Source organism: Pholcus phalangioides, unplaced genomic scaffold, assembly GCF_987345545.1.
Source record: "Pholcus phalangioides strain wild (caught in Gottingen) unplaced genomic scaffold, Ppha-v1.0 ptg000011l_1, whole genome shotgun sequence".
NCBI classification, from domain to species: Eukaryota; Metazoa; Arthropoda; class Arachnida; order Araneae; family Pholcidae; genus Pholcus; species Pholcus phalangioides.
This window is the reverse complement of record NW_028301604.1, coordinates 20,303,238-20,319,021: the sequence shown is the minus strand read 5'-3', so window position 1 is coordinate 20,319,021 and position 15,784 is coordinate 20,303,238. Positions and strand designations below refer to the sequence as shown.

General features: G+C 35.2%; 1 protein-coding gene and 1 non-coding gene across 2 annotated transcripts in view; one reads left to right on the top strand and one right to left on the bottom strand.

The window, feature by feature from the left end:
- Positions 1-15,784, top strand: part of LOC149080198 (ras-related protein Rab-8A-like) — a 33,703-nt gene that overhangs the window by 12,044 nt on the left and 5,875 nt on the right. The window contains exons 3-6 of the mRNA XM_089239245.1: positions 2,031-2,091; positions 7,824-7,901; positions 8,172-8,261; positions 12,534-12,647. Of these exons, the coding sequence (XP_089095371.1) occupies positions 2,031-2,091; positions 7,824-7,901; positions 8,172-8,261; positions 12,534-12,647 (343 nt within the window). The remainder of the gene's footprint in view (positions 1-2,030; positions 2,092-7,823; positions 7,902-8,171; positions 8,262-12,533; positions 12,648-15,784) is intronic.
- TRNAS-GGA (transfer RNA serine (anticodon GGA)) lies at positions 4,948-5,021 on the bottom strand. Its single transcript has one exon. It is a non-coding gene; the product is annotated as a tRNA-Ser (tRNA).

The following is a 15,784-nucleotide window of genomic DNA, read 5'->3' as shown; positions in this document are numbered from 1 at the left end:
TTTTTTACAGCGCAACAAAAGAGAAAGAAGAAAGCGTCTTCCCCCAAAATCTCTTTCAGTGGTAAACGAAAAGAGCTCGAGAGAGAGAGTATGTATTTTTATCTGGCTAAAATCGCTATGTGATGTACGTTTATAGGTGCACTGCCCATCGATTCTTTTCTTTTCGAAAAATAACCGTAATATTATATACACTCAAACCTCCAATTTTTTTCTCATCTCGGTCATTTTTCATGTTTATTTTACAGTTATTTTTTTAAATACGTATCTTAAAGATATTTTTCTAGTAATGTATATCTAATGTGTGTCGGCGCCCCTTCTCATTTAGCGCCCGGTGCAATTGCACCGGTCGCATTGCCCTAAAACCGCCCCTGGCTCAGAATAACTTTTTAGTACATCGCGAAGCAAATTTAATCACTGTGTCTTCAAGATGAAGCACATTGCGACCATATATTAATTTACGGGAAAAAATTATCTTTCCCCCACTTTATGTAATTGAAAAAGAAAAAAATAACTTCACGAGATGTAAGTGTGGCAAACATATTTACAGCCTACTGCGTTTCCGTGAATGTTTTTTTTTCTCTCATTATTTTCCATTGAAAGTAGTGGCCGTTTCGTCAGCAAAACTTTCGCTTTCATTTGCTGTTGTTATCGAAACATGAAAAATAGCATTTGTTTTTTGGGAAATAAGGTAAACCAGATACGGAGATTTTAATATGTTAATTTTATACGCGAAATTGGTTAATTGCGTATTAAACAGGTAACAAAATATGACTGATTAATTTCCAAACTTCATCAAGTCTAACACGTGCCTTTGCAAAAAAATATAATAATCGGAAAAAAGAAATAATTCCATCCGTAAACGTGTCGTAATCAAAAATACTCGTATATCAAAACGAAATTCCCCATAAAAAGTGATAGAAACTCAAATTATTCGTTCCACAACCTTCTACCTCACGCCAGTTACAATTCTTTTTAAGATAGAGTGCAGGTTGATTTATTTTTCATTATTGTATTATTATTATTTATTTTATATTTAAGCTTGGAATATTTTCAAGGCACTTCCTGAAAGCAGGATTTCACTTTGAAATCTCCACTTGTAATAGTTCTAATAGTTGGAAATTTATTTTTTTGTCAAAATATGTACACAATAGTTGAATTTTAAATTAACATTGCGATAAATTAGACCATTTCATCTTACAAGCATCTAGATCCGTGGTTCTTGACCTTTTTCCCCATCCTGCACCCACATTGCAATACGATTTACCTCCCCGCCTTCCCTTGGATAATGCGTTTCCTATTTATCAGAAAAATTAGTTTTTTATATTTAGTATATTAATTATTCATTATTTAATTTTTATAAATTCTCTTGCACATTGTTAAATTCACTTTTTGGCTATGGTTGATATGTAGAGTTTCGGTTTTTTTTTTGAAAATTAATTCAAAAATTGAAAAAAATAAAAAACTATTATATTTTAAGATTTTTCGGAATTTGAGAGAAAAAGATCCAATGAATTTGTTCTTCACTTATTAATTCCAACCGAACAACAATATTATGTTGTTTGGCCTTTGATTACATTTTTTTTCACGTTTTTCCTCAGACATACTCACGACAGAATCAAATCCAAGTGCAACATGCTAATATAGGACCGTAACTAGAATTTTTGTGAGGGAGGGGGGCAAACATATCCTCCCCACTGCAAAATTCAATGATTTTATAACGGTACTTTTGTTCTTTCCTGAAACTTGCCTCCCCCTAAACTTTTCTTTCCTTTAATTCTATGATGTTACCTTGAATGTCACAAGAATGTGGCTGGAGGAGAGTTAAATTTTTCTTCCGACGAGTCATAACGAGTTAATTCGTCTGCGTTAGGGAATGGGTAAAAAAAACTGTTTTTATTTTCTAAGGATCCAACACTTTTCCTGCATTCAAATTCTCAAATTCTACCACTCGATGATTGCATCTGCGATGTGGCAAAATTTAAGTATGCATCACGAAAACCGTTTTATTATTATTATTATTATTGTATTAGGGATACTGCTGGACAGGAAAGGTTCCGAACATTGACAACTGCCTATTACAGAGGAGCTATGGTGAGTTTCTTTCTTACTTTCTGATAATGTAACCAGGTAATGTGGCTTAAGACTTAATGTTAAGAGTTTTCCCGAAATGTGTAAACAATTCTTTGCATAAAAAAAATGCGTGAATTTTTGTTATCGATTGTCTTATCAAATTTGCGTAATTTGTGGATAGTATTTTGCAATTTTTCTGTACAAAACTCTGTATATAACTTAGATTAAAAAATGGCTAAAGAAAGTGTAAAAAAATATAAGTAATGGTTTTTTTTTTCAAACATCAGTCTGTCGTGGTTTGTTTCCGAACCATGATTATCTGACTATGGTTTTGAACAATGCATCCCGTCTTTTACTAATTGATATTTTATACAGCGCTTATTTCGTATTACCATATTTCTTGGCCTATCCCCCTGTCGCTTACGTTTTAAAAATATAATTTTGGTAGATTGCGGTGCGTACACTAATGTTGTGTGCACTTTAATTTTTGTTCAATAATCATTATCCCCAAGGAATTTATTATGAACATCATCGTATAACAGGGTCGTAATCAGAAATTTATTTCCGATGGAAACATCTGGTGTTCCGGGGGTAGGGTGACCAAAGTGATAGAAAAATAGACTTAACCATATCTTATTCCATACATATCAGTCATTCTCTCACATCTTTCGGGGAGGTGGACCCTCTGGTCCCCCCTCTTGCTATGGTCTCATCGTATGGTAATCAAATTTAAATTAAGTTTTTTCAACCATCCCGAATTTGTTCTCAGTATCTAGAAGCATCTTGAGAAAAAATATTTGTTTGTAGAATAAAATGTAGAAAAACAATGTAAATTGCATTTAAATGGATATTGAATATTGTCCTGGAAAATTGCCGTGGATACACCAATGCGGCGGTTACTTCAGGATCACAAACACAATTTAATGCTTTTTCTCATTGCGACGCAAACGCCCATGTGGCACTTGTTCCAAGAAATACGATAATTACCTTGAAGTGTCATATCAGCGCCTGATACCTACCAACTAGTAAGAGATATAAACAAAATAAAATAGCTGAAGCTATGACAGAATACATATAAGTACAGTATATTATATTATTATAAAAATTACCGCTTTTACTTTTTGAGTAGATTCAATGAAATTCTTTGTGAATGTTCGTATAAGAAACTTCCAATGCATTATTAATAAGCCTAATCAAATAAGAAGCGATCAAATATATCAGCAATGCTCAAACAAACACTTTTATGGATAATAAACTCATAAAAAATGCTCTCAAACAAATATTCTTCATTGAATAGCATATGCACTTCACTAAAGCCACCAGGTGGCTACAGTAATTACAGAACCCAACAAACATTTCCAATTAAATTTCTGAATCCCTCTCCGCAGAAAAGCTGATACTGTACGTGATGAATCACCATCCTTGCTTGTAGAATCATTAGAGAAACTAAATAAAAAATGCGAGTCAGAATATAGCTGTAGATTTTTTCAAATGAGAGTCTATGAACGCTCGAAATACGAGCCTTATACTATAAACTTTTTTTTAGTTTGGAATTATTATAATCTGTCCTTTCATTTCGAGTTCAATGACGAAAGGACAAAGTTCAAAGCTCATCTTAAAATTAAAATGTATCGACTTCATCTAAAGCTTATAGTTTTTACAAATATTCTGACCACTAGTGTTATTTACGAGAAAATGAAAGATCTGAAAACAAAATAAAATAAAATAGCGGCAGCATATTGATTTCACGTGTTCTCAACTGTCAGAAAATCTATCCTGATAACGAAAAGCAGATTTTCCGCGTTTTCTTGAGGAGTGGAAATATATTTCTAACAGGTCATGGCACTTTGCCAAGGTATTCACTGTTTTCAATACGATCTCTGCTTCAGCAGAGTATCTGATGTCGCTTCCTTTCCATTTTGACGAGTTGAGAAATTTTCAAACGTCAATCGCAATTTTCAGTAAAAATGTTCGTTTTGCTCTCTCAGTTGCTGCTTATTTCTATTAACCACCACCCCCCCCCCCTTTTTAAGAGTGTACTTGAACTCGATGCACTGACTTTTGTAACTCGAAGAAATCCACCTTTCGGTGCTGTTGTTTTAATTAGCCCTTTCACTACTGACAGTAATTTAAAGCACCACTAATTTTTTAACCCAGTAACATCGTTGTTTGGTGGTGGTGGTATTTTGAAGTATAAAACCTGAATAACTACTTTACGATTACCAGATGACAGCACAAGTGTATAAGACAGCTAGTTTTTTAAATACAGAGAGTATGTCAATTAATAAAATTCAGTTAGATCTTTCACCCCTGTAAAAGTTTTTACCGCATTTGTTTTCCCTAATAAATGTATAAAACAAATTATGGCTTTCTTTGTAGTAAAATAAATACTGTAAATATTGATTATTATGTGTTACTCAACATAGTTGAGTTGTTATTTTTTGTTTTTACTGTAGCGTATAGTGTTGAGACGAAACTTTCAAGTGTACCAGATTAATTAATTCTTTGTGTAGTACATAATTTTTGAAAAAAAAAATATATTTTTTTAGTTTTTAAGCTTTAATTAGAACTAAAATGATCAACCAAAAAATTTGCATGATAATTATTTCATTTTTTTCATAATGTGGTAGTGATAGGGTTAAATCTTTATCTGTAATTGTTATATAGATCTCTATTACCTTTTTTTTTTCTCTTGCTGATTCTTATTTTCTGGATTTCTTTCAATGTGATGCAAGCAGCTTTCCACAACTTAGATTCCTTTTTTTCATAAATTTTAAAAACTTCGTATGAAGTTGGTTTAAAAATTATATAATAATACGAAGGTTTTTAACAACTGGCTGTTGCGAAGATATATTTCTGAAAGAGAGAAAGTTCAACTGCCCCTGCGGGGAATCGAACCCACGTCCTTTCACTTTCCGGGTGAACGCCCTAGACCACTAGACTACAGAGGCACAGAATCTCTCGATCTTTCCTTGGAGCTCGTGCACACTGAAAGGGACCGTACATGGACGGCCGGACCAGACTCGGGCCACGCTCACAACTCCATGTACGGTCCCTTTCAGTGTACACGAGCTCCAAGGAAAGAGTGAGAGATTCTGTGCCTCTGTAGTCTAGTGCGTTCACCCGGAAAATGAAAGGACATGGGTTCGATTCCCCACAGGGGCAGTTAAATTTTCTTTCTTTCCGAAATATATCTTCGCAACAGCCAGTTGTTAAAAACCTTCGTATGGTAGCGGAGAGTGACGTCATCCTTGTATAATAATAATATAATAATCTTTATTGTTTAGGGCCAATTGCCCCGTTACAAGGAAACAAGGTGAACAGTTAAATTTTGGTTTTATATGAAATACATGCAGGGAAAAAATATATATATGTACACATATATATATGCAAACAAAAAGAGGGAGTAAAAACGAAAAAATAAATAAATAAATAAATAAAAATAAATAAAAAAATAATAAACACGTGAGAAGCATGCATTGTTATACATTCGACTAAATTAAAAGAAATATATACATATATATTAACGATTAAAAGGAAAAAAAAATACATAAGTCAGAACTGGAAAGTTGTGCACAAATTAATACACACACACATAAATATATACAGACACAGGGCCGCAACCGAGTAATCGGGCCCCATGCCCTGGACCGGAGGGGACGCAGAATTTATTGTCAGATCTCTCCTTCAACACAAGGGGCGCCAAAATGAGCACCTGCCCCGAAAATTATATAGAAATAACAACAGTTTTGCATTTAATCTAGACCTATTACTCCGAAGTATTTCAGAGAAAGGGCAAGAAGGAATCAATGTCAAATAAAAAAAATGAATAAAAACACATACGGTAAATTTAGTTCATCAAAATACACTTTTTACGTGATAAAATTACCAATTTTCTAAAAATAAATACTGAGAAAGTCGTAAAAACTAGTAAAAATGAATTATTTCGATCACCATCATCTCGACAAATTTTTATTCCAATGACAAACGATAAATTTCTTTCGGTATAATACAGAGAGGTTCAAATATTTTATAAATACAAATACAACGCCACAACAGGCAAAATGCCCAACGAGGTGGCTGAGAAAAAGATGCCCATTAAAATATGAATGTCATATATTTCAAAAATATAGCAACCCAATTAAAAATGCAATTAACACAAATTATAAACAATATATACACGTGATAAAATATTATACAATGCCCATAAAGAATACTTATGCTTGCCTTATTCTAAGTATGGATAGCTTCTCGATTTACCCCAACATGTTTATCGTATTTCTTTTTAAACGTGTCAATTGTGTTACAATTTACTACCTCCGGGGGTAAGCTATTAAATTTATTAACAACCCTATTAGAGAAAAATTCCCTGCGACACCATAACCTTGCATTGTCCCTCACCAATCGATACTGGTGTCCCCTTGTAAAAGCAGTCGATTGGCGGTGTACTAAAAGTTCATGGTCCATCCTATCCATCTCATTGAAAATCTTGAACACTTTGATCATATCTCAATTTTTATCTCAATCTTTATTGACATTTTTTTAATTGGGGGGGGGGACCATTAAATTTTTTTTTATTCTTATACTCCCCCAATAATCATTTTGCAGGAGTGAAACAATCATAGCTCAACTCTCTCAATTGTTTTGATGATTTGTTTTCAATATTTTACTTTAATTTTAGAGTCAATCATAAAATTTTTATTCCTTTGTCCTTTCGGTCACTCTCAACGAAACATACCGTATATTTTATACAAGTATATTTTTGTATGACCAGTGATTTGTTTCTTGTTAATAAATGGAATAGCTTTCCCCCAGGTGTAGTAAATTCTAACACAATTGACACGTTTAAAAAGAAATACGATAAACATGTTGGAGTAAATCGAGAAGCTATCCATACGTACATAAGACAACCATAAATATTTTTTATGGGCATTGGATTATATTTTATCATGTATATATAGTCTTTAGTTTTTATGATGTGGGGGACGAGTTTTCTTCCAGTGATCATCGTGTTGTTAGTATTCTCTGTGTATAACTTTTCTAAATAATTAATAACTATATTGTAACTTTTAATAATTACTTTTCTTAAATAACCATAAATACATTTTATGGGCATTGTATAATATTTTATCATTTGTATATATATATATATATATATATATATATATATATATATATATATGTATGTATGTATATATATATATCTGTATTTTAGAAATATATAACATCCGTATTTGTTATGAGCACCTTTTTTCTCAGCCACCTCGTTGGGCATTTTGCCTGTTATGGCCTTGTATTTGTATTTGATGTCCAGTGTATGGCATTTCTTCATTTCAAATTTTCATTATTCATTATAGTATTCAGCCACCCATACATTTCTTCACCGGTACCTGCTTTTTTCTCGATTTGTGCTAGAGATTGAATTACCCTTCAAGGAAAAGTTTCTGGAATTCAACAGTGCCCTGTGAGCAATGAATATGTCTGTTATGCGGAAGAAATTATAACTGGGATTAAATAAGAATTTTCAATTATTATAAATTGTTATTGAATAAATCCTCCTCTTTTAGTTAACTTAGAGTAAGCGGCTCAAGTGATAATTATTTTCGAAAATATTATAAATATCCAAAAAATCGCTGATTTGATCTTTTTTTTTTTTTTTTTGCTTAACGATCATATTATCCGCACGTGATCTTGAATATCGACAACTTTCGAAAACATAGATACACGGTTCAAAAACTTTCATTCATTTTCAGGGTATTCTTGTGATGTATGATGTCACTAATTTTGATTCTTTCGATCACCTAACGTACTGGTTCAGAAATATTGAAGAGGTGAGACTATTCATTTTGGTTCTCGTTCAATTTATGTCATTAACAACACTTACGTTCTGGAACGATAAATTGATGATCATCTCTTTATTAAACTACTTAATTATAAAATTTATTATTAGTTGACTTTGGAAATAACCAACGAAGGAAATAAAAATAAACTTTTTTAGTTTCTTAACTCTAAAAAAAATCTTAAAAAAGAGCAAATATCTATTTTTTATAAGATAAGAGTAAGAATACTTATTTGCACGTTCATTTATTCTTCATTTACAGAATGCTTCACCAGATGTTGTCAAAGTTTTAGCAGCAAATAAATGCGACGTCACTCATATGAGAATAGTTGACAAAGAACGGGGCCAAAAAGTATATTTTATTTTGAATGTTTCCCTCTATGTCAATGTAATGAAAATTGTGTGAAAATATTTTCCTCTAAATATATTTTTTTAATCTTTTAATTTCTTTGCTATAGAAATTTGATTAATTGTACACGGAAACAATATAGTCATACCTCCTAATAAAAACCCACGCGAACCGTCAATTTTCATGTACCGTCACTTTTCTAAAAATTAAAATTTAGTCTTTTCTCTAAAACATTTTCAGTATTCACAGTTTTTGTAATTCGAAATGATATTATAAACAATCAGAAACAAGCGAATCTGATGAAAACTGAAGAAAAAATATAGAGTCGTAAAAAAAATAGATACATCCACCATTTATTGTAATTTTTATCAAAATACGCTTCGTTTTTTTCTTGGAACTTTAATATTTTCCTATTATTAACAAACTTTTTAAAAAATTTCCTGAGCTTTTTAATAATACAACAAATTAGGGAGAACATGAATGTCTTAAGATCACTCATTGCCAAAAATGCACTCATTGTCAAAAAAAATGTATGAGTTTTCGGAGTCGAATCACACAGGTGCTGGAACCTAGGGGCTGAGGCCATTTGAGCAGTGTCGTCTTAACGCATGGGTCCACCCGACCACGGCCCGGGGGCCTCAGAAAAATGAAAAGTAGTTGAATTTTTCAAGAATTTGCCAAGTAGGGCCTCAGAAAATTCACTTGGCCCGAGGGCCCATGACGCTCTTAAGACGGTCCTGCATTTGAGCCCACCTCCGCCAATAATTTCTGAAAAAACAATGCAATGCCCTTCCCTCTCCTGCGTATATGTTTGAGTCCCGTCGCCCAATAATTATACACGTGATTCCTTGTGAAAAACTGATATGGAAAAGTTTTTCAGTTTTTTATTTGAACAACAATTATGGAGTTATAACGCATTAAAAATTGATGACGTCACTTTCGAATCATGCTGGATCAGCACCTCCTATAGATAGAAGGCCTCTGCAGTGTTTGCCATAAACGCCATTCAGACTACCTAGCAAGTTTGCCACATTTTGAAACACAGCATCCTATTTCGTTTCTTCTTATTTTGGCGTAGAACCTTCCCGATTATCTCACAAATACCGCATAGTGATTGGATGCGGTTCATAGAAATCGCCCATTCTGAGCCTGATCATTTCTTTTCCTCACAACGATGATACTGGCACGAGCAGGGAATTTTTTCCCCTGAATATTCTGAGGGAAATAGACTACTTACTGACGTCACAAGCTGAGTGTGGAGGCCTTCTATCTCTAGGAGGTGCTGGCTGGATTCACCGGACGTGCACCAAACGTATAACTTGGTGGTTTTAAGGTGATAGCAATGCTGTAATCCTGAAAGGAAAGTAATCAAGAAAGTTAAAGCTGTGCAAACCAATTTTTTAATCCTTGCCCTTACCCTCAAGAAATTTAACTTAACGCCTAGAGAGGAAAAAAATGTTTCTTTATTTTCTCCTTCTTTCAGTGAAACGCATTTTTTCTTTCCCTAGCAAAGATTCGCCAAAAGTGGAAAATTTACGATCGCGAAAATAGACGAAAAGAGATTATTCTCTATAGAAAAGGTGGATTTTTTTTTTTCTTCAAATACATTCTTGATTTCGAAACAGGTTTTCGATACGATTTGCTAAAAGGAGAAGAGGGGTGTATATGAGTGGATATTCGTCATTATAGAGTAGGTAAGGTTTTTCGGCCGAAGAGTGAGTATTTGTTCTCAGTCGTTCCTGGTTCTAAAACACGCGTCGTGGTTTCTTTTTCCTTTTAAACAAGAGGTTTTAAAACCAAAGATCACAGTATAACTAAATATTCATAATGATTTCTTATACGTAATAGGGACAATTTATATACCTATGTAGGTATAACTGTGGCATCGGGGGTGCTATGAATTTATCAGGAACCAGGCCCGTAGTCAGAAATTTCGTTCGGGAGGGACCAAAGTGTGTAGAACAATAGATTTAGCCATCTTTTTCCCTTTTTTCGGTCATTTCCTCACATTTCGGGGGAGGACCAGACCCCCAAGCCCCCCCCCCCCACCGCTTTGTCAAGACCGCCACCTCTTCCTTGTCAGCAACCATAGTATTTTGCAACACATGCCGAGCATATCCAGAAGGGATTTATAAATAGATTCACACCAAAATGAAAGCTGAGCACCCACAGGTATAAAGCACTTCCGACGCCCTTACTTTGAAATCTGACTTTATACCATTTTTAGTTATTTTTGTTGTTATTACCTGTGTACTTCGTATTTTTTTTATTCTTCCGGTATTATACTTATAGTGGCATCAGTTTTAACAAAGAATTTTCACTAGAAATGAAATAATTCATTAGGAGTGATGAACATGTGAATTTACAAAGTAATATTTGAAAAAAAACGAATATATATATATATATATATATATATTTATTTATTTTATTTATTTTATTTATTTATTTTTTTTTTCCGCCTGGGGCAAACATTATTTTGGCGCCCCCACAACTTTAAAATTCGATAATTTTATGTTTTATTTTATTTGACCTCCCCGCCCTCTCTAGGTCCCGCCCTGCACATATGTATCAAATACTTTCCACATATTGTTAACTAATGGATCGACAAACTCAGGGCTGTCAGTAGACATCAAGAGGAACAAAATTTGCAATGGAACATGGTATCGCAAACCACGGTAAGAGGGAGAAATTCACGAAAAACGCATGCAGGTTTCGATGTCACGCTGGAACGACAAAAAGTACAATAATAACTACAAAAAAATTTATTTGATTAGTTATTACCAGACTTGCTGGAAGTGGCGGCCAATGACGTCATTACACAGTCTACAACGACGTAAAAGCGATTCCCTGACGCGATTCTGGAGCGCCGTGTGCTGAACATCGCGTTCAGCTGCAACCGCTCGTGTACTTGTCGACGGGGAATCAGCAAACCGTTGCAGCACGGTTTCTTCCATTTGAGGAGTGCGTACATTGCGCGGTCTCCCTGCATCATGCCGTGCTGGGTGGAAGGTCCCCGCCTTCCGTAGTAGTCGATCGATCGTGGCGAAGATAGTATGGCGCAGACAACGCCTCATCGGATATTGCTGTTGGTACATCCGCTGTGATAAGCGCCCATTGTCATCTGCTCGGCAGTAAATCAGATACATATCAGCGTATTCCTCGTTCGTGTAGTCAGCCATCACAATACTCATTGAAACAGACAACTAACTGCTACACATGCTTGCTACCGCAATAGCACTAATTTACGTCGTCCGCAGCACGTGATCCTACTCAAGCGCATGCGTTTCGCGACATTGCTTACGTCAGATATGATGAGCGAACCCACGAACGCATTCAGCGATCAACTGACATCCACCTTTCGTCTCCTCTGGACTCGGAGCCTGCATGCGTTTTTCGCGATTTTCACCCTCTCAACGTGGTTTGTGACACCATGTTCCATTGCAATTTTTGTTCCTCTTGATGCCTACTAACAACCCTCTGAGTTTATCCGTCCATTAACAGAACAACCCGTATAAGCACCACTAACCATCTACGGTTGAATGACGCAGCACGAAACATACGCACAGATATTTAAATAAATTCAATCATTTATGCTATTCATATAAATATAAAATATTATATACATTAATATTAACTGGCGATTATAACTAATTTTTTAAACACAATTTATATAACTTTCCAAAAGCGTCAGTCCCTTTTGGTAAGTTTTGTAAATTTTGTTTATATATTGCAAATTTATCCCAGTTACTAGTTAAGTATGTAGCTCAGCTGATTTTGGTAAATAACTTTTAATTAATAATTAATTAATTAATTAACAAATTTTACCAAATTGATAAAATTTGGCTAACACTTTACAAATCTAGTGATAAATTTGTCAGTATAGTGGGGCGAGTAAAACACGTAATACAGTATCAAGGTTAACATGATTCTACACGAAGAGGAAAAAGCGTCAACCGTGAAAGAAATTAACTGAACTTGGCTTCTAAGGGATTGAATATTTCAGTTCAATTAGCGGCAATTGGTTGTATAGGAAAAAAAATTTTTCGTTGGGTGTTTGGCGCGTAACTGACAGTTGCAAAACTGACACGTCACAAAATTTCAAAACGTTATAACTCCCTTAATATTCGTTCAAGTTTTAAGCAGTTAAAATTCATATCACAGATAGCTCCCCACGTGTTCATTTACGGTAGATCTGGTGATCGAGCAATGGATGGATATTTATTGCATTTCGCAGAAACAATCTTCATATATATTGTTCAATCTGTTTCATCTCAGGTTGCTGAAACTTTCGAAATTCCTTATTTCGAATGCAGCTGTAAGAATAATGAGAATATTCAAGAGGCCTTCATGGAGCTAGCAAGAAAAATACGTGAGCAAAGAGAAATCAGGGTGAGTCTTTTCAACTTCTAGATCAGTGTTTCCCAACCTGTGGTCCAGGGGTCCGTGAGTATTTTGCAAGGGGGTCTGTGGTGTCATTTTCATTCACTACCATACTGCATGAATGACACATTTAGTGCTATGAAATTTAATTTATTATATCAATTTTTTATGATATGCAAATTACGCAAAATTAATTGTTGCATACATTATTACATACATACATTACACATTTTGGATTTCATGGTGGGAGGTGCTCCAAATTGACCTTAGCTGCAGGGGTCCGTGATGCATTGAATTTCCCTAAAAAGGGGTTCACGTCATCAAAAAGGTTGGGAAACACTGTCCTAGATAATAGTTTTTTGTTTTATACAACATGATCACTCTTATTATAACGCAAAAACAATAACTAAACTCTATAAAGAGTGTTGTCATGTATTCGAAATATTGTGTGACAGGACCGCTCTCTTCAAACGCAATGCCACCTCTTATGTGATGGAACTTTGTTATGATCGAACTTACAACATAAATGTATGTAAATATTTATGTTTATTGCTACTGAATTTAATTTAAATTACTATCCTAGATATGTGGGTGTGTATATAAGGATTTAGATAAAAAGTGAATTTTTTTCGGCCAGCACGTTAATTGCACTTATTCCAGATGGAGTCTTCGTAAAAGTTTCACAGTGCAAATGTACTAACCTTTATTTTTAAAGTAGTTATAAGGTTTTACATCCGTATTGCCATCAAGTTTCGATTCTTATTTTTGAAGTTTCATTTTTTGGCATTTTTATTTTAAGGTAATATAACTCTTCCCGTACAAAAGGCGAGATAGCTCGTATTAGAGTAGCTGGAAAAATACTTTAAAGGGAGCTCACGCTCTGTTCTGTTCCCTCTCATGACTTTGACGTTTTGTTGGTAACCTTATGAACGGAATTCAGTTTTTTTTCCTTCCCCAGAAGTCATGTGCTTAATGTTTTTTATGCTTATGTTTCATACTTTAAGAAGTATAACGTCGATAGCATGGCTTCAACTTTTTCTATATATGGAAAAGCGGTTTTCAGTGCTGCCACATCTCTACTATACGTTTTTTTTTCAAATGGAAAAGGATATTCCCCCCCCCCTCAAGAATCGAGAACGGTTCCATTTGGTGACATCCATGGAATATTTTATTCCGCTAGTTGCCCATTATAGGACTGAGGCTGTCCTATATGTCCTATGAACCTCCTCCCCCCCCCCCCGTCAGGGGCTATACTACGCCTCGCCTCGTCTCATTCAAACTGAAATTACCGTAGAATACGTCTTGCATTCTTGGTAAAAAGGAAAAAATTATAAACAAGCCAGAAAGGAAATAAAAAGAAAAAGAGATAGGTAAGGGGATATATGGGGAAAGAAATATTTTCAGACAGAACACATCTGCAACCATCTTTTTTCCTATTTCATATTGTGGGTTAACTAGGTTGAAAAACAATTTTCCCGATTTCCCGACCAATTTCCCGGAAATTTTCGAGAACGGGTGTTCTTAACCTATGGGTCGCAGGGCTTCCGAGATGGATCGTTCAAATCCATTAACAGCCAGGGGCTCTTGAGCTATGGATCCTAATCAAACTTGATTCGCAGGGGTGTCCGAGATGGGTAGTACAAATCCTCTTGCAGCTAGGGATTCTTGAGCTATAGGTCCCAACCCAAGCTTGATTTGCCGGGCTTACAAGATAGGTCGTACAAGTAAACTTGCTGCCACAGTTTCTTGAACTATGGGTAGCTACCCAAGCTTGTGGTTGATTCGCGTTATTTCCGAGATGCGTCGTAATAATACACACAGCTAGGGTCCAGCGAGCTGCGGGTCAGTACCCAAACTTGATGCGCAGGGGCCTCTTAGATGGGTCGTTCAAATCCACTTACAGTCCTCTTATAAATGCACTTATTGCGTCACTGGTTTCTCTAATTTCACAAAAAAACAAACAGTTCCAGGTGTCGCGAAGCTGATTTTGTTGTTTATTTTGGGTCGCGGCTATGAAAGTTAAATCCCTCTGCCCTAATATTACATACAGTGTGCAGGGAAGGGTGGCTAGTTGGAAAGGAAGAGGAAATATCTGAGTTTTTTTTCTGATTTATCTCTGGTATTTCAACTATAAATCATTTGAAGTTGTTGCTCGTGCGTAAAAGGGTTAACGGACATTCCACGTAGCAGACACCTTCCATTAACAGGCACTATTCTGAGTTCCGTGTAATACTTTAAGTAAAAGAGTACATACACACACTTCACTCCCTATCAGTGGGCACTCTTATAGCTGTTTTAATATTAAGTAGGCAGTTTTGTCAAAAATTGGCTACATTTTTGGAAACAATCAGCAATGCCTCCAATTATCTTGTATTTAGTATTTCAATATCCTGCGTTTTTCTATAGATGAAATATAGTCATACTAGGTCTAACTGTGTTACGCAGTCTTATATTAATATGTACGCACATAGAGCACAGGCAGAGCACCTAAAAGTTTAAAACACTTTCGACCTCCCTGTCACCTGTATCGCAAGTACATAACAGTTCGCGCAAGATTCTAGTCACCGAGATAAATTAAAGTGGTATATATAAATGCTGCAGCAAAGGCCAATTCCACGTTGTATGTCGTGTACCTAACATGACGTTTGTTTCTGAGAAATTCTAGTTGTATGTTCAAACTTTCAAGAACTGCTGCCCTCTGTCATCCAAACTCTTAGGCAACAACGTGGAAAGTTATTTTTGCCTGCTCCTATCATGCGCGAATTTTAAATGTTGTAGGTCTGATTACTTTCTGTGAAGAGACTTTTTGTTTAGGGGCTATTCAAGTATTACATCAGCATCGATGGGAGGAGGGGGTTTTCCAATTTGCTGACTTTTGATGAAAAGGATTTTGGATAATGCTTACGTCATCAACCACCCTTTATGAAAATATGAAATATTTTTAATGACATCTTACTCGGTGCACCAAAAACGAGAAAAACCTTTCGATAGTTTGTGGGCACTTGAAGTAACATTCCCCCCTATTGATAAGTGCCCTACAGAGCCACTTTAGTGATCTCCAAATATTTCGCGGATCCAAGTGATCTGGAAATGTGTCCGGGCCAGTTAAGTGCTCTGGAACTGTGGCACGCATCACTCAAGTGATC